The sequence below is a fragment of the Tursiops truncatus genome, chromosome 9, assembly GCF_011762595.2.
Source record: "Tursiops truncatus isolate mTurTru1 chromosome 9, mTurTru1.mat.Y, whole genome shotgun sequence".
NCBI lineage: Eukaryota > Metazoa > Chordata > Mammalia > Artiodactyla > Delphinidae > Tursiops > Tursiops truncatus.
Genome location: NC_047042.1, coordinates 13,111,022 through 13,135,648, shown reverse-complemented (window position 1 = coordinate 13,135,648; position 24,627 = coordinate 13,111,022). Strand labels below are relative to the sequence as shown.

The following is a 24,627-nucleotide window of genomic DNA, read 5'->3' as shown; positions in this document are numbered from 1 at the left end:
CATGCAGTTACTACGTAAGACTTTCAGATTTCTTATTTCTTTTAGTTTGTGTGTAGAATTTTGTTAAAAATCAGATGTTAGAATTTGGAGGGTATTATGCCATGTGTCATTCCTTTAGAGGTATATCTCATGTTAAAAAGAAATATCTGTGGCACAAATGTCCCTTTTAATACATAGGCACAGTCCTCCTTTATAGCTCAGAAAAGGACATGAACAAGGAACAAAAAACTGATAATTTCCAGTAAATATTAGCAAAAATATTCAGCCTCACTGTAGTTAAAGGAAACATAATTTAAGTACAACATATTTTTTTACCTGTCAAAAACTGGGAGTGTTTTTAAAAGAACTTCTCTTACCTGATACTTTTTAGAATTATAAAAATAACGTATCTGGTTGAGATAAAGCCCTGGACATGTAGAAATAAAAAACATAAATGAGTAGATGAGAGACATATGCATAGATGCTCTGACATTTGGCCAACAATGAAGAGACACCAGTGGCTCCCTCTTCTTTAGTTTCTTTTCAGACATTTTTTTGTGAAAAACAAGTATACACCTTGTTTAATCATTAATTTTTACAGAGTTGAGGACATAATATGCAATGTTCTGTAAAACAGACATTTTGTGTATCATGCAACCATTTAAAAAAAGCAAGATAGTGTTTTTCAGTTTGTTTTTTCAAAATTCTAATGTGAATTTATTTACTTATTTTAAATATTTATTTATTTATGTGGCTGCATCAGGTCTTAGTTGTGGCATGCGGGATCTTTCATTGTGGCGTGTGGGCTCTCCGTTGCGCCTTGTGGGCCTTCTCTCTAGTTGTGGTGCGTGGGCTCTAGAGCGCGTGGGCTTAGTTGCCCAGTGGCATGTGGGGTCTTAGTTCCCTGACCAGGGATCGAACCCGTGTCCCCTGCATTGGAAGGCGGATTCTTAATCACTGGACCATCAAGGAAGTCCCTGTAGTTTTGTAATTTGGATATATTTTATTTTACTAGACTTTCCCCATAAATGGGTCTTTAGGTTATTGGTTTTTAGCTTTTATTAACAGTGCTTTATCAAACATCATTAAATGTAAATCTGTGTGTATTTCTTTGAGTCTTTCTGTAGATACATTCTTTTTTTAAAAAATTAATTTATTTGTTTTTATTTTTGGCTTTGTTGGGTCTTCGTTGCTGCACACAGGCTTTCTCTAGTTGTGGTGAGCGGGGGCTACTCTTCATTGCGGTGTGCGGGCTTCTCATTGTGATAACTTCTCATTGTGGAGCACGGGCTCTAGGCACATGGGTTTCAGTAGTTGTGGCTCGTGGGGTCTAGAGTGCAGGCTCAGTAGTTGTGGCGCATGGTCTTAGTTGCTCCACGGTATGTGGGATCTTCCCAGGCCAGGGATTAAACCTGTGTCCCCTGCATTGGCAGGCAGATTCTTAACCACTGGGCCACCAGGAAAGCCCTGTAGATAACATTCTTAAAAGTGGAGTTGTTAGGTTAAATGATACAATTCTTTTTTATGTTACTAATTATAGCCCAATTAACTTATAAGAAAGCTTATACCAGTTTACATACTATTACAATTTTGTGTGAATGGCTAGTTTACTGAATCAAAGTACATTATTGATTTTACAGTTTTTGTCCAGCTCATAAGAGAAATTAATACTTTTTTTTATTATTACTTGTGAGGTTAAATTTTTTTTTCATGTTTTTTCCATTTCTTCTGTGAAGTGCCTCTTCCTTTGGCATTTTCTTACCAACTGGAGAGATTTATTAAAATATGGATATTAATGCTTCATGTGTTTCACATATCATAGATAATTTTTCTCCTTTCTGTTGCTTGCCCTTTTTCTATGTTCTTTGTTAATTTAAATCTTGTATATGGTCATTCTGTCAGTTTTGGGGCTTTTTGAGGGAAAGTGGTTTGGAAAATTACAAGAATGTTTTTCTGTGTTTTTTTCAACTTCTCTTCTAGTTCAGAAATTTTAGATATTTAAATTGTTTTTATTTTATTCTCTTATGCTGTCTTTAATCAAGTTCCCATACGTTCTGGGGTCTCCTGTTTTACTGACCCTTTTGCATGTCATGCTGCCATATCACTTTGTTTCAATTATTGCAACCTTATATTACCTTTTAATTTCTGTAGGTAAGGGTCTCCTCTCCTCTCCCCCCTTAAGAGAAGATCTTGCATATTTTCATGCATTTAGATGGATATGAGCTGTGAAAACTTATCAGTGGAGATTTGACTGGAATTACATTGAGGTTTAGTTGGAGAAGGGCAAGGATTTTTTAAAAAACTTGGTCAGTGTATAGACCATAGATGGGTATATTTATGTAATGCTTGAGAGTGAAAATTGGTATAACTTTCAGAGAGTGTTTAAGGGCATGGTAGGGTATGTGGCACATACTAAATGCTCTGTACATATTTGACGTTGATATTATAATTATTATTTCTTAGAAGGTAATGTCTTGTAAATTAGCAATTCTATTTTTAGAAGCATATAAGGAAGTAATCATGACTTTACATTGATGTAGCTATGAGACTTCTTCATAGCATTGCTTATTGCTTATTGCAAAATGTTAGAAACAACTTAACCATCTAACAATAAAGGATTATTAAACAGAATTATGGCATGTTATTACTGTGGAATACCATATAGCTATTAAAATTATGTAAAAGTTAAATGATAATAAGGAAAATTGTTTACCCTCTATATTATGAACTGAAAAAAGTTTAGAAAGGAATATATAAAGTTTATTCCAATTTTTGTTTTACAGATAGATATATTCTGGGAGTACTAGGAAACCTGTTGGGGTGATAGATGTGTTCAGTATCTTAATTGTAGCCACAGTCTCACAAGTGTATACCTGTGTGAAAACTATTTAAAGTATACCTTCTGAATATGTGCAATTTATTATTGTCAACTAATATATCAAATCTGTAAAAAAAGTTTTGTTCTTTAAAATGTAATAAACTTAAGGAAAACTGTTGAGCTTATTGCTTCAAGACGTAAAACCATTAGGGTATATACATATATACAGAGAGATTGATTTTAAGGAATTGGGTCACATGATTGTAGAGGCAGGCAAGTCTGTCATTTGTAAGGCCTACTGGCAAGCTGGAAATTGTGGCAGGAGTTGATGTTGTAGTCTTGAGTTCAAAGACAGTCTGGAGCAGAATTCCTTCTTCTGTAAGTGACCTCAGTCCTTTCTGTTAAGACTCCAAATGATTGGATGAAGCCCACCCACATTTGAGCTCTCCTCAAAGTCTACTGATTTAAATGTTAATTAAATCTAAAAATACCTTTACACAACATCTAGACTGGTTTTGACCAATCATCTGGGTACTATAGTGCAGCTGAATTGACACATAAAATTAGCCATCTCACTTGTATTAGAGTGATTTCAGCAGAGTAACAGAAAATCCAATTGGAATGGTTTAAACTGTGTGGAAGTCTCTTAGCTTTCATAGGAAGAGGTCCAGAGATTGGGCAGGCTTTAGGGTAAGTTGGTTCAATGGCTTAAGGATGTCACCAAAGACCCAAGTTATGCTATCCATACTGTCTGTTTCATTCTCACCGTAGTATGGCTTGGAGAGGCAGTTGTTCGTATCTGGTGAGAGACATCCTGGCTTCCCATGGCTCTTTGAAGATGTACTTATGCCTGCATATCTGTAAACCAGTCACCAGCAGGAGGGTTGCCAAGAACTTACTTAACATAAAATGTACCCAAATTAGAATATCATAAAAAGGAAAGAAACTAAGAAAAGTACCACTTTCAGAACTCAGGAGCTTATTTGGCAAGAAAGAGATAGCTGAGTTATACAGAGGTCGATTCATTGGCTTTACGTGAAATCTGAAGACACTAGAGTGTTATGTAAGAAGATTGAGAAATACCTGCTCTGCTGAGCAAAGTAAAGGTTACACACATTTTTTTTTTTTCATTTAAGTTAGTCTGTATCTGTAGGACAGGTGGGAATTGGCAGCCAACCATGCTGAGTCATAAAGGTAATGGAATTATTGACCATTTTTAATTTAGGATGTGGAAAGTTGCATTGATATACTCTTTTTTTTAATGTTCTGACTTCAGTGTTTTATTTTAGTGAACATAATAGTTATTTACTGACTTGTCTTCCATTATTGGACTTGTTAATAGGATTTAAGTTCATTTCACTTCTAGGTTTTCAGGTACCGGACTTCCGATTTGGGGATTTGGGGTCATTTTAGTGTATAAAGGGATTTTCTAATAACAACTGTTATACACTCATAAGATTTGTCCATTTTTACAGGTACTTGGGGTAGTAACAGGAATTGAATGATTTTTGTACTTCAGAAAGCTTTTTTGTTATTTGTCTCTGGCTTTACATGAGTTTTCTAAAAAGGAATTGGAATTTTACATTATGTTCTAGATTTAATATAAGTTGAAAAACTCAGCTTCATGAATATAGCTTGATATTGGCCATACTTTGGGGTAGGTATTGTATTGGACATGTTTTGGTGTCTGCTACCACCAATTTACCCTACTTCCTATTTACTTCATATAATAGCCTTGAGCTTTTTGTTTTTGTTTTTGAGGTTCCAGCTTTTTTCTCTTTTTAGTCCATGTAACTGTGGAACTGACTTCACTTCTAGCTCCCGAGATGCATGTCGTTCAGGTCTGGCCAGTTAGAGCCTTACAGTCTTTCTGTCGCAAGGCTGAGACTTTTCCTGAGATCTCATGTATTGAGTGGGGTCCTCTTACTTGTGAGGTGTGAGCCTGAGAGCAAGAAGGGGCTATTGCTGCAGCAACCACCTTGAGCACCGCAACAAAGAGTAGTCCCCGCTCCCTGCAACTAGAGAAAGCCCAAACGAAGACCCAACACAGCCAAAAAGAAAACCAATTAATTTCCCATTTCTCTTGCTACTTTGCCCAACCCAGCCAGGGTTAACAGCCTGTTATATATCCTTCAAGACCGTTGTCTATGCACAAAAATGGAAATAGAAATAATAAAAATATATATTTAAGTATATAAACTGAGAGAGAGAGAGAGAGTCAGTCAGGCAGTCAGTCAAGCAGAGATACAGAGTCCAACAAAAACACAGTTTGGGGCGTCCCTGGTGGCGCAGTGGTTGAGAGTCCGCCTGCCGATGCAGGGGACACGGGTTCGTGCCCCGGTCCGGGAAGATCCCACATGCCGCGGAGCGGCTGGGCCCATGAGCCATGGCTGCTGAGCCTGCGCGTCCGGGGCCTGTGCTCCACAACAGGAGAGGCCACAACAGGGAGAGGCCACAACATTGAGAGGCCCGCGTACGGCAAAAAAAAAAAAGAAAAAAAACCCCCACAGTTTGATAGACCCACAGACGGGGACACAGAGAAAGAGGGATAAAGACGAGAGGCATATAAAGCCCCACAGAGAATCTGACAGGAACACACACACACACACACACACACACAATACTTTCACTGTCTTAAAAATCCTGTGTTCTGCCTATTCATTGCCCACTCCCACCCCCAACCACAGCAAACACTTGATTTTTTAACTGTCTCCATAGTTTTACCTTTTCCAGAATATCATCAAAGTTGGAAACATACAGTATGTAGGCTTTTCATATTTGCTTCTTTCACTTAGTAATATGCATTTAAGTTTGCTCTATGGATTTTCATGGCTTCATACCTAATTTCTTTTTAGTGCTGATCAATACTCCATTGTCTGGATGTACCACAGTGTATTTATCCATTCACCTGCTGAGGGATATCTTGGTTGCTTCCAAGTTTTGACAATTATGAATAAAGCAGCTATAAACATTCATGTGCAAGTTTCAGTGTAAATATAAGTTTTCAGCCTCTTTGGGTAGATGTCAAGGAGTGTGATTGCTGGATTGTATGGTAAGAGTATGTTTGCTTTTGTAAGAAACTTCCAAAGTGTCTTGAAAAGTGGCTGTATGATCTTGCATTCCCACAAGCAATGAATGAGAGTTTGTTGTTCCATATCCTCACCAGCATTTGGCATTGTCATTGTTATGGATTTTTTCATTCTGATAAGTATGTATGGTATCCCGTGGTTGTTTTAATTTGCCATTCTCTATTGAAATATGATGTTGATAATCTTTTCATATACTTATTTGCCATCTGTGTCTTCTCTTTGGTGATGTATCTGTTCAGATCTTTTGCTCATTTTTTTAATTGGGCTTTTTGTTTTCTTATTGTTGAGTTTTAGGGTTTCTTTGTATATGTTGTATACCAGTCCTTTATCAGATGTGTTTTATAAGATTTTCTCCAGTCTGGCTTGTCTTTTCGTTCTCTTAATGGTGTCTTTTGCAGAGCTGAAGTTTTTAATTTTAATCAACTCCAGCTTCTTTCATAAGCACACCATTTCTTTTTTCCAGATTGTGATTTTGGTGTCATTGTCAAGCCCAAGATCACCTGGGTTTTCTTCCTTGTTATCTTCCAGGAGTTTTTTAGTTTTGCATTTTGCCCTTAGGTCTATGATCCATTTTGAGTTAATTTTTGTGACGTGTGTAAGGTCTGTATCTAGATTTGAATTTTTTTTTGCCCGGCATGTCTGTGTCCGCTTGTTAAGCAGCATTTGTTGAAGACTTTCCCTTTCGTACAAAAGTGCCTTTGCTCTGTTGTTGAAGTTCAGTTGTCTGGTTTTGGTATTAAGAGTAATGCTGGCCTTATAGAATGAGTTAGGAAGTAGTCTTGTCTCTTTGTATTTTCTGGAAGAGATTGTAGAGAACTGGTACAATTTCTTCCTTAAATGTCTGGTGGAATTCACCAGTAAAGCCATCTGGGCCTGGTGCTTTCTGTTTTGGAAGGCTATTATTGATCCTTTTCTTTAATAGATTTGGGCCTATTCAGATTATCTGTTTCTCATTGTGTGAGTTTTGGTAGATTGTGTCTTTCAAATTATTGGTTCATTTCATCTAGAATATAAAATTTGTCGGCATAGAGCTGTTCATATATTCCTTTACTATGCTTTTAATGCTTTGGGGAGCAATAGTGATGTCCCATCTTTCATTTCTGATATTAGTAATTTTTTCCTTAGTTAACCTGGCTAGAGGCTTACCAATTATATTATTCTTCTCAGAGAATCAGTTTTCGGTTTCACTGACTTTTTTTTTTTTCTCTTCATTTCCCATTTTCAATATCTCTGATTTCTGTTACAATTTTTATTATTCTCTTCTGCTTACTTTGCTGTTTTTATGGTTTCCTAAAGTGGACGCATAGGTTATTGATTTTAGGTCTTCTTTTCTAATACGTGTATTCAGTGCTGTAATTTTCCCCTAAGCAATAGTTTTGCTGTATCCCACGTACTTTGGTAAATTGCGTTTTTATTTTTATGTACTTCAAAATATTTAAAAATGTATTTTAGACTTCTTATGTAACCCATGTGTTATTTAGAAAAAAATTTAAAAAGTATTTTGCAGTTTTCCAGCTATCTTTCTGTTACTGATTTCTAGTTTAATTCCATTAGCATACTTTGTATGATTTCTGTTCTTTTAAATTTGTTAGGTGTGTTTTATGCATGTGACTGTGGTCTGTCTTGGTGAATGTTTCATGGGAAGTTGAGAAGATGTATTCTGCTGTTGTTGAAATATTAATATAGATATGTTAGATCCAGTTGATTGATGGTGCTGTATGTTCTCACTGATTTCGTCTCATTGCATGTGTCAATTAATGTCAGAGGGGTCTTGAAGTCTCCAAGTGTAATAGTGGAGACTTCGTTTTGAGGAGTATACACATTAAAGCTTGTTATGTCTTCTTGGAAAATCGACTCCTTTATCATTATGTAATGCTCCTCTTTATTCCTGATAACTTCTTTTGCTCTTAAGTCTGCTCTGTCTGAAATTTAATATAGTTACTCCTGCTTTCTTTTGCTTAGTATTACTCTGTCTTTATATTTAAAGTGGATTTCTTGTAGGCATCGTACAATTGGGTCTTTTTTTCTTTTCCTTTTTAATTCACTCTAACATTCTGTGTGTTTTAATTGGTGTATTTTAGACTGTTGGCATTTAAAGTACTTGTCGATATAGTTGGATTATTATCTACTGTATTTGTTATATTTTCTATTAGTTGCCCTTGCTTGTTTTTCTTCTACTCTTTTTCTGCCTTCTTTTGTCTTAGTCTTTTTATATGACTCTATTTCTTCTCTTTTCTGAGCATATCAACTATTCTTCTTTTAAAATTTTTATTTAGTTGTTGCCCTTGTGTTTGCAATGTACATTTACAATTTGTCCAAGTCCTCTTTAAAATAACATTTTACTACTTTTGGGCTTCCCTGGTGGCACAGTGGTTAAGAATCCACCTGCCAGTATAGGGGATGTGGGTTCGAGCCCTGGTCTGGGAAGATCCCACATGTCACAGAGCAACTAAGCCCATGCGCCACAACTACTGAGCCTGCTCTCTAGAGCCCACAAGCCACAACTACTGAGCCCGTGCGCCACAACTAGTGAAGCCTGTGCGCCTAGAGCCCCTGCTCCGCAACAAGAGAAGCCACGGCAATGAGAAGCCTGCGCATCGCAATGAAGAGTAACCCCCGCTCGCCACAACTAGAGAAAGCCCACGCACAACAGTGAAGACCCAGCGCGGCCAGAAATAAAATAAATAAAATAAATTTAAAATAAATAAATAGGGCTTCCCTGGTGGCACAGTGGTTGAGAGTCTGCCTGCCGATGCAGGGGACATGGGTTTGTGCCCCAGTCCGGGAAGATCCCACATGCCATGGAGTGGTTGGGCCCGTGAGCCATGGCCGCTGAGCCTGAGCATCTAGAGCCTGTGCTCCGCAACGGGAGAGGCCACAACAGTGAGAGGCCCGCGTACCACAAAAAAATAAAAAATAAAATAATAAAATAAAATAACATTATACTACTTTAGGTTGTATAGGTACCTCATAACAGACTATTCCCATTTCCTCCATCCCATCCCTTATAACATTGGTTTTCATTTTACTTATCCACAAGCTATACTCAGTGAATGCATTTTTGCTATTATTATTTTGAACAGACTGTTAACTGTTTGGTCAATCAATAAGAAAAATAAAGATTTTAATTTTACCTTCATTTAAGTTGTTAGGTTTTTTCTTTCAACACTTTAAATATTTCATTTCACTCTCTTCTGGCTTGTATGGTTTCCGAGGAGAAATCCAGTATACATTTTATCTTTGCTATTGTAAAGGTAAGCTGTTTTTTTTCCTTCTGGCTTCTATCAAGATTTTCTTTTTGTCTTTGATTCTCAGTAGTTTGAATGTGATATACTTAGGTGTAGATGTTTTAATATTTATCCTCCTTTATATTCTTTAAATTTCCTGGATCTGTGGTTTGATATTTATCATTTGGGGAAATTTCAATCATTATTACTTTTAGTATTTTTTCCGTTCTCCCTCCCTCCCTTCCTCCTTCCCTTCCTTCCTTCCTCCCTTCCCCCTTTGATTCTAGTATTCCCATTTACATGTATATTGTAATTGTCCCACATTTTGGATATTCTTTTTTTCTCTTTATTTTCCTTTGCATTTCAGCTTTTCGAAGTTCCTTTTGACATATCTTCAAGCTCACTGATTCTTTGCTCTTGTATGTCTGGTGTATTGATGAGCCCATCAAAGGCATTCTTTATTTCTGTTACAGTGTTTTTGATTTCTGTCATTTTCTTTTGGTTGTTTCTTAGAATTTCCATTTTTGTGCTTACAATACCCATCTGTTCTTGCATATTGTCTAATTTTTCCGTTAGAACCCTTAGAACATTAATCATAGTTACTTAAAAATTCCTGGTTTGATAATTCCAATTTCTCTTCTATATCTGAATCTCCCTGATGCTTGCTTTTTCTCTTCAGACTATAAAGAGGTATTGGATAAAATAAACAGATAAATCGGCCTTTAGTGTAAGGTTTTATGTTTATCTGGCTAGCAGTTAGGTTGTGTTTATTGTTTGCGGAAGCTGTGTCAGAGGCTAAGATTTCCTCCCCTGTTGTCTTTTGGTTTCTGTGGAGACTTCTTAAATAAGGTCTGAGATATGCAGTTCTTTCAGATGTTGTACCCTGTTATTATATATGATGGTAAGTTATGGGGGGAGGGGAAGTGTTCTGTAGTCCTGTGATTTGGTCTCAGTTTTTTAGTGAGCCTATATCCTTCAGACATGTTTATCAGTTTTCTTGTTTCTTTTCCCTCTGAAGTGAGACAGGAATGCTAAAAGGTGCTGGAGGTCAGTGTTTCTTTCCCCTAAGTCAAAGGCTAGAGTGTTCTGGAGTTGGATATTTCCTCTTTGCCCGGCTGATAAGGCTCTTATTGAACCCCAGTTGGTTACGCTCTGGTAAAATAGTTTCTCTTGAGGGCAAACCTTGGTAAAGAACAGAATGATTAGGGTGTATTTCATCATGACTGTTTTTCCTGTCCCCTTGCTGGAAGAACAACTTGATTTATCTCTGATCTTCAGTGTGATAAGCTGGTAGGGTTCCTGGTGATAAAACTCACAGAAGGTGGTGGTGGGGGCTTCCCTAAGACTGGAACCCCTGGAGTTTTTAACTCTTAAACTTGTTCACACTGAGCCTCTAGCAATTTTTCAATTATAGTTTAGGCTTTCCTACCAAGGTAATGGTTCTTGTGGAGGCTTCTGCTTCTGGGCCTCTCCTCTGGTGAACTGGTGATTCTCTGTATCTGCCTGTCTCTCTCACCAATTTTGGGGGCAGTGCTTTGCTCTGTGACCTCAGTCTCTGATGGATCTAAGAAGAACTGTTGATTTTTAGTTTGTTTTGCTGTTTTCTCATTGTGAGGATGGGTGTGGCGACTTCCAGACTCCTTACTGTTGGACGAGAAACCATAAGTCCTCTGTGCTAATTGTGGGGTTTTTTTTTAATTCTGTATTTTACTTTTCTTATTAAGGAATACAACACATCTCTAGGTGATAAAACTTTCTTTTATCTAGCTGCATAATATGCCGTGGTATGGATATACTGGGCTTATTCAGCCATTCTCCCTTGATGGGCACTCAGTTTTCCCCATCTTTTTTCCATTACAAACAATACTGCTAGAAATGTGCTTATACATGTATACTTGCATACTGGTGCTGATATTTCCTTAGGTTACTTCCAAAAGTGGGATATTCAAGTCAAGGGATATTTTCTTTTGTCAGCATACTTTGCCAAAAAATTGTAGCAGTGTATGAGTTTCCTTTCATTTGGACATCACTGGATATTGCCAATCTGACAGGTGAAAATGGTTTCTCATTGTTTCTTTGATTAGTACTTTCCTGATTACTAGTGAGGTCTGAAGCATCTTACATATGTTTACAGTTTTGATTTCCTATGTGCATATTTATTTGTGATATTGCCATTTCTTTCATTTGGGTTATTTGTTTTTTCCTTATAAATTTGTATATTAGGCACAGTTGTTAATATATTTAAAAATTATTATTTGTGCTCCTTGTAGAAAAGTCAGAAGATGGCAGCATAAGAAGAAAGTAAAAATCACCCATCTGCTCACACAGAGATAAACTGCTCTTAGAATTTTGATATTGGACATTTTTCTAAGCATATGTATGCATATAAATTCCTACCAAAGTGAAATTTTATTTGGCATGCTATATAAAAAATATTATTACATATGATTTTATTAATGTTTAAATACAATATAGGAAAAAATATCAAGCAATAGAAAAAACTTTTTGAAATGCAGGTCGTGACCTACTAAACTGATTTCATGACCCACAGTTTGAAAACATTGCTTAAAACTACGTAAATATACAACCTCGATAGAAATAAAAACAAATTAAAAATATGGGAATAATAAATATATCCCTTAATTCAGCATAATTTGAATGCCTTCTAAAATTTTCATTTATTTAGTTTTGTTTCAGACACTTAAAAAATTCAGTATTACTGAAATGTTCAAACATACTTAAAAGTAGAGAAGATGGTATGATGAATCCCATTGTCCCCATCCCTCACATTTAGCAGTTATCACATTTTGCTAATCTTGTTTATTTCTCTCCCTCGACTTGTTTTTATTTTGCTGGGTTATTTTTGAGTGAATCCCATGCATTATATTGTAAACATAAATTCTTGATTATCTGCCTGTAATCTATAATGAAGTTGCTATTATGTTAAAAAAGACAAGAAGGAGGCCTACCTAACAAAATTGGCAATTTTATATTATTATCTAACTGTCCATATTCATGTAGTTGTCTCAAAAATATTTTTAATAGTTGGCTTTCTTTGAATCAGGATGCAAACAAGAAATCTGCACATTGTATGTGGTTAATTATTATCTTAAGTCTGTTGTCATCTACAGTATCCGTCCTTTTGGTGGCGGGTAGCTTGTTCTTCTAACCCTGATATTTCCTATAAATGGAAGTTAGATCTAGATGATTATTTAGATATAAGTTCACTTCTTTGACAATTGTACTTCAGAGGTGATGCTGGAAGCTATTATCTCTTACAGTTTCTCTGGGCAGGAATTTGGGAGCATCTTGGCTGGGCGGTTTTGGCTTGGATTCTCTCATGAGATTGCAGTGAGATGTTGACTGGAGCTGTAGTCACTAGAAGGTGTAACTAGGGTTGGGACAATCTACTCCAGGGTGGCTCCCTCACATCGCTAGCAAACTGTCGTTCCACTGTTGAGGGGAGGTCTCAGTTCTTCTTAGCACGGGCCTTTCAAAAGTGTTGCTTGACTATTCTGACAGCTTGGTGGCTGGCTTCTCTCGGGGCAAATGATCCAGGAAAATAAGATGGAAGCTGCAATATCTTTATGACCTAGCCTTGGTGGTCAGTGACATTACCACGTCTTCAATATTCTGTTGGTCACACAGGCCATCCTTGAATGGACGGCATGGATACCAGCAGATGAAAATTACTGGGGTCACCTTAGAGGCTGGCTACTGTAAATGATTTTAATTTAAAATTAAAAGTGCGGGATTTATAAATTTTTGATCCTATACTTGTCTTTTTTTTAATACTAAAAACCTTGGTTCCTAAGAAATTAGCATTGTCCTACAATATACATATAATAATTTCAAGATAACAATGTTAATTACTAAGAAGACTACTGAATGCAGTTTAAGATTTCTTATTGGTTCTTTTTGTCCTTAGCATATGCCCCACTAGGGATAATATAGTCAGAATCCATAATCAGTTAATGTTAGTATAGACGGTTTGATACACGTGTAGGTTCATCTGTTTCTAATTTTTCAGGTACTGTTTTTCTAACCTTTTCAGTGTGATGATGTATAGTTAATCATGTGAAACATTTACATGGTTCCAAACTCAAAGCTGTAAAGCAGGGCACATTCAGAGTAGTCTCATTTTCATTCCTTTTTCCAGTTCTCTCCCTTACCCAGGGACGACCTTTTTTTTTAAGTGTTTAGTTCATCCTTACAGTTTTTCTTTGCTACATATTCACCCTCCCCCTTTTATATAAAAGATGTCATATTAATAACTGCTCTACTGTTCCTGGTTCTTTTCATTTAATTATATATACTGAAAATTACTCCATATCAGTAGATAGATATGGCTACACAGTACTCTGCTGTGTGGATGTATCAGTTTATTCCGTTAGTCTCCCACTGATAGATGCTTGCATTGTTTCCAGTCTTTTGCTATTAGAAATAATGCTGCTTTGAATAGCTGTCTGCCTACACCATCTTGTATTTTTGTCAGTGAATTGTTGGACAGGCCCGTAGAATTGGGCTGGTTAGGTCAAACAGAAATGGAAATGCTAAATATGATTAAGCTAGCTAGATATTGCCAAATTCCTAGCAGTGTATGAGAGTGTTCCTTACAGCTTTGCCATTAGAATCTGGTGTCATACATTTGAGCTGTTGTTAATTTGTTATTGTGGTGAAGTTTTAGCTTGAGAAATACATTTTTATTATGAGCAAGGCTAAGCGACTTTCCATTGGTTTAAGGGCAGTTGGCTACTGCTCGTGTGTGTGGTCTGGGTTATCTGTCTTTTGCCCACTTTTCTGTGCGGTTATTAATCTTTTTCTTTTCAATTTAGAGAGGCTTTTTTAGTGGGTATAAGTAATTTATCTGGAATAAGTTGCTAATGGTTTTTTGCCAGTTTGCTATATTTTTCAAAATTTGCTTACAGTGTTTTCAGCTGCTCAGTAGATTTTTGTTTTTACATAGTCACATTATCAGTCTTTTCCCCCTTTTCCCCTGTTGCATCTTGGTTTGATTCCTAGTTAGGAAAGTTTTCCCCACTCTGAGGTTATTAAGGAATTCATGTTTAAAAAAAATACTTTCATGGTTTTATTTTTTATCTTTAATACTGGTTCATTTGCTTTTTATGCTGGTATATATGTTGTGAGGAACAGACCAGTTTTAACTATTTCTATCTGGCTATTCACGTTGTCCCAATATTGCTGATTTATAATAAGTTGATCTTTTCTCCCACTGAATTGATATGATGCCATCTTTATCATTTACTAAAGTTCCATATATACCTGGGTATAATTCTGGATTTGTTTTATTTCATGTTCCTTTCGCAGTATCACGCTTTTTAATTATAGGAATTCACTGTTCTGTCTTAAACTGTCTGGGCTGGTAGAGCCTAGTGCCCACCCCGCCTTTCTCTTTCAGATATTTTCATTGCTATTCTTACTTAGTTATTTTCCTGTGTGGATATAACGTCAGCTTATCTAATTGTAGGAAGAAAACAAGGTATTTTTAAAAATAGAGCTTTGTTTAATTTATAAATTACTTAGGGAAAATCTTTATCATGTTGAGCCTTCCTAAGAATGTATCCATTTTTTTAATTATAGTTTTTTGCCTTTTAAAAGTGTTCTGTAATTTATCTCTGATGTATTTTGCACATTTCTTAAATTAAAAAAAAATTATTTATTATAAATGGGACCTCCATGTTTTTCTTTTAACTGGTAGCTATGTTAATGACTACTGTATGTTTTATTATTTTATTTTTTAGATCTTTTTTTAAAAATTTATTTTATTTTTGGCTGCGTTGGGTCTTCATTGCTGTGCGCGGGCTCTTCTCTAGTTGTGGAGAGCAGGTGCTACTCTTCGTTGAGGTGCACAGGATTCTCATTGCGGCAGCTTCTCTTGTTGCGGAGCACAGGCTCTAGGCATGGGGGTTTCAGTAGTTGTGGCTCGCGGGCTCTAGAGCGCAGGCTCAGTAGTTGTGGCTCACGGACTTAGTTGCTCCATGGCATGTGGCATCTTCCCGGACCAGGGCTCGAACCCATGTCCCTTGCATTGGCAGGCAGTTTCTTAACCACTGCGCCACCAGGGAAGCCCAGTGACTACTGTATGTTTTATTTCTGCTGTTTTTCTAAATTGTGTCACTGTTTTTAACAGTTTTTTAAATTGAATGTATATGTCCTTTCAGAGAACAAACATTCAGGTCATCTGCATGCAGAGATAGTTTTAGCTCTTCTGTTTCAATTCTTACTCTAATTCAGTACTGTCTAATAGAAACAGAATGCAAGACATTATATTTTAATTTAAAATAATCGGTTAGTCTCATTTTTGAAAGCTCTGTTCATTTTAATAATATTTTTATTTAACCCAGTATATCAATAGATTATTCCAGTATGTAATCAATATAACAAATTATCAAGATATTTTATTTTTTTTAGTTGTTGTAGTAAGTTTTTTTGTTTGTTTGTTTTGTTTTTTTGCGATACGCAGGCCTCTCACTGTTGTGGCCTCTACCGTTGCGGAGCACAGGCTCCGGACGCGCAGGCTCAGTGGCCATGGCTCACGGGCCCAGCCGCTTCGCGGCAAGTGGGATCTTCCCGACCGGGGCACGAGCCTGTGTCCCCTGCATCGGCAGGTGGACTTTCAACCACTGCGCCACCAGGGAAGCCCCAAGACTTTGTTTTATATTAAGAAAATTAATCTGTTATGTTGCAAATAGGTTCTTCAGCTTGTCGTTTATTTGCCTTTTACCTCTATTTCATATTTATTTCTTACCATATGTGTTTCTAAATTTTTATTTAGTGAAATTTGTCAGTTTTTTAATAGGTTTATTTTTGGTATAATTCCCAATCTGCCTTTGGGGTTACTGCCTTTGTCCCAGTACTATTCTGCCTCTCTTTTTCCTTCACTGATTTAAAATGGCTGTTTTCATAGTTAGTAGATACGTATTTGGGATTTTTTTTTCTGGTATATATTATATGCATTTTTCTATGTGTCCCAGTAGTACAGTAGGTCATATTAATTTCTGGTAGGGCAAATGTTTATTTTAAGAAACGTTTTGGTTGATACTCTGGTTTTGTTTTCTTCAAGGTGAACTTTAGAGTTAGTTTCTCAAGTGTTCTTTCAGCAAAAGAAACAACAAATCATTGGTCCTTTTACTGAAATTGCATTAAAATACAGAATTTTACAATTTGGTGAATCCTTAATAAATTTGTATAATTGTTAAAGTTTATTCCTAGTTGTTTGTAGTATTTTTTTTCTATTGCAAAGTCATTTAAATTTTACTTTCTAATTGTTTCTAATTTTAATTTCTAATTGTTGCTGGCATATATAAAGTCTTATTTTTTGTGTATGATTTTTTTCTAACACAGCTACTTTTTTATTCTTTTGGATCTTTTAGAATCGTCATCTCATCTACCAATAATCATGTTTTTGTCACTTTAAGTTTTTATACTTTGTTTTTAATTTTACTTACTAACTTCTAGAATAGTTAGTAATAATGAACATTCTTGTCTTGTGTACAGCATCTGACATTTTACTATTAAATATGACAATAGTTGTTGGTTTCAGAGAGGTACCATTATAAACTTTTAAGAAAGAACCTTTCTATTGCAAGTTTACTGTGAAATCTTTGCTCTGTTCTTTTTTTTTTTTTGGCCGTGCCCACAGCTTGCAGGATCCCTGGACCAGGGATCAAACCTGGGCCCTGCCGTGAAAGCACCATGTCCTAACCACTGGACCGTCCGGGAATTCCCTTTGCTCTGTTTTTAATCACGAACTGATCATGAACTTTCTTCAGATGCCTTTTTTTTGGCATATTGATAACTTTTTTACTTTGAAAGATAGATGTATTGAATTTTATTAGCTTTTCCATTCTCGAATTGATAAATTAAACTGCCTGATTGAGATATTTGTAGATACAGCTTTAGATTCAATTTGTGCAAGTTTCATTTAGGAATTTTGAATCTATCATATGTATGTTGTGTATGTGCTATGTGCTGTTTTAGGATTTAGTAGCAGGATTAATAAGCTGGTATTATAAAATAAAGTTGTAATTTGTATGCTTTCAAATGCTCTGGAGCTGTATAAAAGAATTAAATTATATGTTTATTGAAAACTTAATAGAAGTCATCTAAAGCCCGACTGGGCCCAGACTCTTTTTTTTTTATCAAAAGTAATTCTTACAACATCTTTAAATTTTCTTTGATGAACTATACTGATTTTATTCAGCTTCTGCTGAGAGACAATTTGTTCAATATGTAAAACAGCTAAGAATTTATTTTACATCAATCATACCCAGAAACTATGCAGTGTGGAAATTAGCAGTGTTGATTTTATATCATAGCAGTTTTCTTTGGGAGAAGAAGACTGGCTAGATAGTTCCTTGGGATGGTATTGATATTAAATTCAGAGAGAAGGACATGAACATTATTAAATGACAGAAGTAGCAGTTCTTTTCAAGGATTAATTTTCTCCCCAGCATTTTATTTTTTAAAAATTCTGAGCCTATAGAAAAGTTGTAAGAACAAAATCTTTAATGTGTTAATTGTTGTTCTTAGGTGCATTTTATCTGGTGTTTGAATATATGGACCATGATCTGATGGGACTACTGGAATCAGGCTTGGTTCATTTTAATGAAAATCACATAAAGTCATTCATGAGACAGCTTATGGAAGGTCTGGATTATTGTCATAAGAAGAACTTTTTGCATCGAGATATTAAGTGTTCAAATATTCTTCTAAATAATAGGTATGATATGAGTTTGATATATATGTTTAAAATGAGTCTTATATAATGTGTACCTTGATTCTGTTAAAAAGATTTAAAATTTAGGTTTTTATTGCTCAGACTACTTTAACAAAATCAATATTACAGCTTGGGCTACGTCTGAAGTTGTGTTAAATATACTTTAGTTAATTAACTTCCAATAATAGTTTGTAATGTATGTAAAATAATACTTGGTTGACTTGTTGAAGTTTCATCCATCCCCTCAATCCAAGGAATTTAATAGGATTAATTGGATCAAACCTCTAAAGAACTTTACAGTCCCTTTGACCTTATATAAATAGGGGTTTTCGAGTCATAAAGACCTGAGTTTGAATCCACGTAATAGTTTGAATCAATATACTAGTATACATAAACCATATAGTAGTTTATGTGACCTTGGGCAGACTACTTAACCACTCCTTTTCTTTTGTTGTTGTTGGTCAATAACAGCTGTCATACCTCCATGGGGGGGTGGGGGGGAGGGAAGTAATAAAGATTATAGGCACTCCCCCCAACCAAAATACTTAGTTGACCCTCTCATTTGATATTCTTCCAAATAATGTGAATGGTTCTTCTAATAATTAATTATGTGATTTCAGTTTTAGGTTAAGAATAGGTTTTAGCATCTTTTTTAATTTGGAATTTTTTAAAAAAACAGTCAGTCATCACAGTTGTAAAGTGAACATTTTTTGACGTGTATATGCACGTACATACATACATACATATTCAAAGCTTATGTTAAATAGTTCACTGACAGCATAACCTGAACTCTGATAATTCTCTTGTAATTGGTACTATTTGTTGGTTTAAGTGAGGCATGCCTGGTCCTGATTTTAGTTAGTAGCAAGTGTTCTATAGAGCACCATGTCACTCTAAGAAGTGGAAAATTAAACATAAATTTAAAATGATGTGATTCATTTCTTGCGCATTATTGGCTGGAATTGAACAAATAATTTGTCTTATTACTAAGGTAGTATGAATTACCTCATTTTGTTTTATTTTCATTGAAGTGTACTTTTCTAAATAGGAACTGAATAGTACCGAGAAACTATTAGTACTATTATTACTATATATAATAATATACTATATATATATCATAATAATATAACAACAGTACTAGTGTAATAGTAGCTGAAATTATCCGAAGAAAAGTACTGATTTTTGCCTTATATTGTTGTGAGTTTATCTATTTGCCTTTTCCTGTAGAACCTTGGGTACTGCAGTATAATCGAAGTTTCAGTTATATCAGTGAATTTTTGCTTAGTTCTAGGAATAGAACATGAATGTGTAAGATCAATTCAGAGTAGACTAATATTTTTTCATTTTATCTTACTTCCACCAGAGGGCAGATAAAACTTGCAGATTTTGGGCTTGCTCGGTTGTATAGCTCAGAAGAAAGGTAAGAATATTTTCAATTGAATATTATAGACATTAGTGACCAGTTTTAGAAGTTATATTAAGAATACCATATTGATAGTTTATTTTTTAACAAAAAGGAAATTTTCTTTTCATGCTTAAATACATGAAATAATGAAGTTTTATACCATGACCATGTTGGGTTGACTATTTGAATTACAAAATTTTATACATTAAATCAATGTAAAAATAATAGATTTTTTCATACTTAGAGGTTAATATAATTTCTTTTCAAATGTGCCATTTTAAGTGTTTCTTAAATGAACTTAGGAATTTTTAAATAAAATTCATGCTTAAATTTCTAATGCATGTCCAGACGTTAAGATGTTTGTAATTTTGGGGTATAATGAAAAACCTTAGTAAATGCTTTTTATGTTACATGTTTAAACTTGTATATTTTGTTTTAATTATTATTTTGGACTTACTTAAAACTTTTTTTTTAACTATAGTTATATCTATATATAGATGTGTGTTTGTTTTAAACTCCCTAGAACCTTTTATTTAAACAAACTATTGTGAGGAAGTTCAGTGTATAACTTCTTTGTGTGGAGCTTCTGTGGCTAAAGTTAGGGATTCCAAGTATCCCACTTGGCTCATTTTGTGCCTGATGGTAGTGAAATTGATTTGTCTTATTAGGATTATTCTTAGAAGAATAATATGGGATTTCAAAATATTTTTGTGAAGTAGGGAATTTTATATAAACCATGAAATTAACTGGGTTTAATATCTCCAGTTTATTAGCCCATTCCTTTCTTGTCAGACAGCATTATTTCTTTAATATATATACATATATGTATAAATTCCTTATGACAGTTCTATAATTTATTTAGTGTAATCATAATTGGATATAATAAAATATCAGTTAATTGGAATTCTTAGCAATAGTTATTTATGTTCACTGAATCTTTGCCAGTTTCTGGTTAGTTGAAAAAAAAATCCCCGTTTTGAATTTTTTTTAAGAGTGAAAAATTTGTTTTTTAATCTTGCAGCGCCTGTGACATAATTCTGAAAATTATTTTTAGTGTTTACAGGTTTTTAAATGGTATGTTTTGGATACATTAGAGTTCTGTTAAACTCAGACTGTGGTATGGACAGCTTGTTATGGACAGGGCTCCAGTCCCCTATACCTACTTTAGCCAGAGCTTTTCGGCCTTTATTTAACTTACTACACTTTTAATTAATATTTTATTTTAAGAAAAGGTATGTTTTTGCTTGTTTGTTTGTTTGAAGTTGTTCTAGAGCTTAACAGCTCTAACCCTCATTTTGCGTTTGAGAAAACGGAGACCTAGAAAGGGTTGAGTGACTTGAAAGATCCAAAAATATTTGTTAGTATCGTCAAGAGTGTATAGCTCAAATTTTCCAACTCCCAATTATTTATTCTTTCCATTGTGTATAATAGTGCCTTTCGATAGAATTTGAAGGAAAAAAATAAATTGGTCCTTAAGTATACTTCTTGAATGACTAAATTTCAATGACTATTCTTTAGGGGGAAATTCTTCTTAATTAAGGATTCTACCTGCTTAGCTGTTTAACTGAGATTTCACTGTAGTTTGGTTATCCTTTCTTAATAGAAGTATATGTCTGTCATACTTTGACTATAAATCCCTTTCTTCTTGTTTTCGTGTTAGGTTTCAGTGGAGATGGAGAACAGCTAAATTACCATTTTCCATCTCATAGATTCTTTTTATGCAGATATTTGTTCACATTGGAATAGATATGTTCCAGAAGAACTGACTATAGAGCCAAATTTTATACGTAATTTTCCCATTGATTTTTTTTTTTCTCTTTTAAAATGGAATGTTGGGTTTCAATGAAGTGTCAGGGGTGTGGCGTGTTCACTGAACCTTGGTCCCCATTGCCTTGCTGAATTGATATAAGAATTTTGAACTTAAGGAAGTAGGAAATTTAAAATCCCATAACTTTGCATCTTCAGGTAATGTATACTGAAATTTTCTGCTTAATCAAATTTGTAAGTTAAAAACTTGGTATATCATTTTGTTTTATAAGCAAATATCCTTTCCTTCAGGGTTATGTACGTCTTTAAAACTACTCTTTTTCAGATTCAAATAATTCCAGTTTCTTTAAAATCAGTTAGAGAAGTAGGCTTAATTTAATGGAATGACTTTAAAATACACATACTATTCTAGTAAATTTTAATAACATACTGAAATTCACTGCCTTTAGCATATTCACTGTATTATCCCAAGTTTTCTAGATATTTCTTGAAATAAACATACAGCAAAAGATTTCCATCCATATTTCTTTGTTATCATAAGCAGAAAGAAATCGTAATACCCCCATCCAAATATTTTTTGAAGTATTTTCTAAGTAATTAGCTATTACAGGTAGAATGAAGTGTTCAAGAAATTGTTGTAGGGTTTCTTGTTTTTTTCAAAATAGAGCAGATTTCAGCTTATCACTGTAGTAGCATCAATTACATCTCTCTCACTTATTTGATTTGGTATATCTTTTTTTTTTAATCAATTAATTTTTATTTTTGGCTACGTTGGGTCTTTGTTGCTGCGCCCGGGCTTTCTCTAGTTGTGGTGAGCAGGGGCTGCTCTTGACTGCGGTGCGTGGGCTTCTCATTGTGGTGGCTTCTCTCGTTGCGGAGCACGGGCTCTAGGTGCACGAGCTTCAGTAGTTGTGGCACGTGGGCTCAGTAGTTCTGAAGCGCGGGCTCTAGAACGCAGGCTCAGTAGCTGTGGCGCACAGGCTTAGTTGCTCCACGGCATGTGGGATCTTCCCAGGCCAGGGATCGAACCCGTGTCCCCCGCATTGGCAGGTGGATTCTTCACCACTGCACCACCAGGGAAGTCCCGGTATATCTTTTTTGAATATGAGGAAAACTTGATGGAACTACAGCTAGTATGTAGGAATTGAGTATGGGGTTGTGGGTGACCAGTATGGATCTCCTCTGTCATGTGTGCTACAGTAGAGGACAGAAACACTGGGCTAAAATCAGGGGGGAAAATGATTCCTTTAAACTTGAAGAATCATCTTCTTGTTTTGAACATCAGTATTCATGCTTTGCTCTATTTGGCCTTGGAAAATATAGAACTTGAGAACAGAGGTATTTGCCTCATTTCTTCATATCTGTTCAGTTTTTTAGTAGCTGTTTTAAGTCCACCTTTCCCCAAGACTTTTAGCCACAATGATAAATCCTCTTCTGAGTTTTTATTTTACCAAGTCTTAGCTACAATGCTTTTCCAAGTAATGGAGTATCTTTTTCACTTTATGTGACCATCTCATATGAAAAAATATGCACTTTACATGTAAGTTGAAATTAATTTCACTTTCTACAGAAGAAACTATAACTTAACACGTTTACTTTTTTAATGGAAGGAACTCAAAATCCTAAGGCCTAAATCAGGAAACTTTGGCTCTAGTCTTGGCATTTCCATTTTACCAGTTGTGAAATATTGGACAAGTCAATTAATATCTCTGTATGTCATTATTCTCAACTTTAAGATGAAGGATTTCAAATCTCTAAGATATTTATAGTGTATTGGAAAACATTTCTTTTGTGGTTCTGAAAGTTAGTGAACAAAATAGCTTTTTAAACATTTTTGAAGGCAATATCGCCATCTAGTGCCTTTTCATAAAATTGCCATTAAAACCAAAACTAAATTTTCCCAAACCTATGTAGGGTGTGAATGGAAGAATTACCTCTTGCTGCTTGTCCAGGGAGTAGATGAAATTATATTCAGAATTAAAATTGCCTCCTTGGTGCTGGTTTTTTTACTTTTGTTCTTGTCTTTTCACTACAGCTAGAATTGTAGTTATTTTAAAGACAGGGATCATTATCTTGAACTTTTGTGTTTTATATGCCTTAAAGCATAAAACACATTCATAGTGACCGCTTGATTAATTCTGATCCTTCAAATGTTATATTAATTATATTAATATTAATTGTTGGCCCTTCAAATATTATATTTTATTTTTTCCAAATGAAGTATGCTCATTTAGTCTTCCAGCAAGTTGTGTGATATTTCCATTTCTCAATCTCCCTTAAAGCTCCTTATGTATCTAATAAAGTCTATAAATGCGAAATATTTTGATAGCATCAAATATTTAAAATTACCTGAGATTTCATTAAAGTTTTATGATGACTTTACACTTTAATATCTTGTTAACCACATTAAAGTAGGAGGTTTGAAAAATAAAAGAAGTATTGCTGGTGGTGGTGCCACTTCCCTAGTAGACAAAGAAATAGTGTCTGCTTTATTTTCAAAAATTGTTAATGAGACTTATTTACAGATGAAGATATTCAGTAGAAGTTGAAATTCAGAATATTTAATGTCGAGACTATTATTTCTGGATTTTTACAAAGGTAGTTTCTAGCCGTCCAAGAGGAACAGCTTGTTGGAGTTACTGTTTTCTTTTTCTAATTTAATGTCAGAGGGATTTTATGTGTGTGTGTTTTGCTAGGTTATGGAATTATTGCTTGGGATTTAATTTTAATTGTGGGAATAAATTGGAGTGGTTCTTTTTCTATTTTTAGGGTTTTCTTTTTAAAGTATTAATTTATTCTGTAACACCTAAGAACCTCACTATATGTTTTTCCATCCTGTTTCTTTTTTAGTAGGGATGAATGTTTTTTTGTGAAAAGACTGGGTAGATATCTCAATAATGTAGTTTTTTTTTTAGTCCGTGAAAGAAAAAAAAACTTCGCATGTGTGATATCACATCAGTTTGTGTTTTCTCTTTGTGATGTAAACAAGACCGTCTTTAGCATGTTGACAGTGGGTAGCCAAACCTAGTAGCCCAAGTCCTAAATGTTCAATTTTGAGGATTCTGGATTTTATTTATTTGTGTAACTTTGGATGATCGATTTTCATTATTACATCAGTACTTTAGTTTTCTTGGGATTTAAATGTCCTAGTTTCAAAACAGTTTCAGAGCTTCTCTGGTGGCGCAGCGGTTGAGAATCTGCCTGCTAATGCAGGGGACATGGGTTTGAGCCCTGGTCTGGGAGGATCCCACATGCTACGGAGCAACTAGGCCCGTGAGCCACAACTACTGAGCCTGCGTGTCTGGAGCCTGTGCTCCGCAACAAGAGAGGCCGCGATAGTGAGAGGCCCACGCACCGTGATGAAGAGTGGCCCCCACTTGCCACAACTAGAGGAAGCCCTTGCACAGAACCGAAGACCCAACACAGCAAAAATAAATAAATAAATTAATAAACTCCTACCCCCAACATCTTCTAAAAAAAAAAAAAACAGTTTCAGTGTCTTACACTTCTGTCTTTACATTGGTAAACACAACAACCGAATCATACCATGGAATATTTTCTTCATAATACTATAAATGAATATTGAATTGGGTGGTTTGAGA

The 24,627-nt window shown here is 35.1% G+C and overlaps 1 protein-coding gene across 2 annotated transcripts in view; it reads left to right on the top strand.

The window, feature by feature from the left end:
* The window catches only part of CDK13 (cyclin dependent kinase 13), a 110,089-nt gene that overhangs the window by 51,831 nt on the left and 33,631 nt on the right, over window positions 1–24,627 (top strand). For both annotated transcript variants that reach the window (XM_019940661.3, XM_019940660.3), the window contains exons 6-7: window positions 17,667–17,856; window positions 19,217–19,273. In XM_019940661.3, coding sequence (XP_019796220.1) covers window positions 17,667–17,856; window positions 19,217–19,273 — 247 coding nt within the window. The remainder of the gene's footprint in view (window positions 1–17,666; window positions 17,857–19,216; window positions 19,274–24,627) is intronic.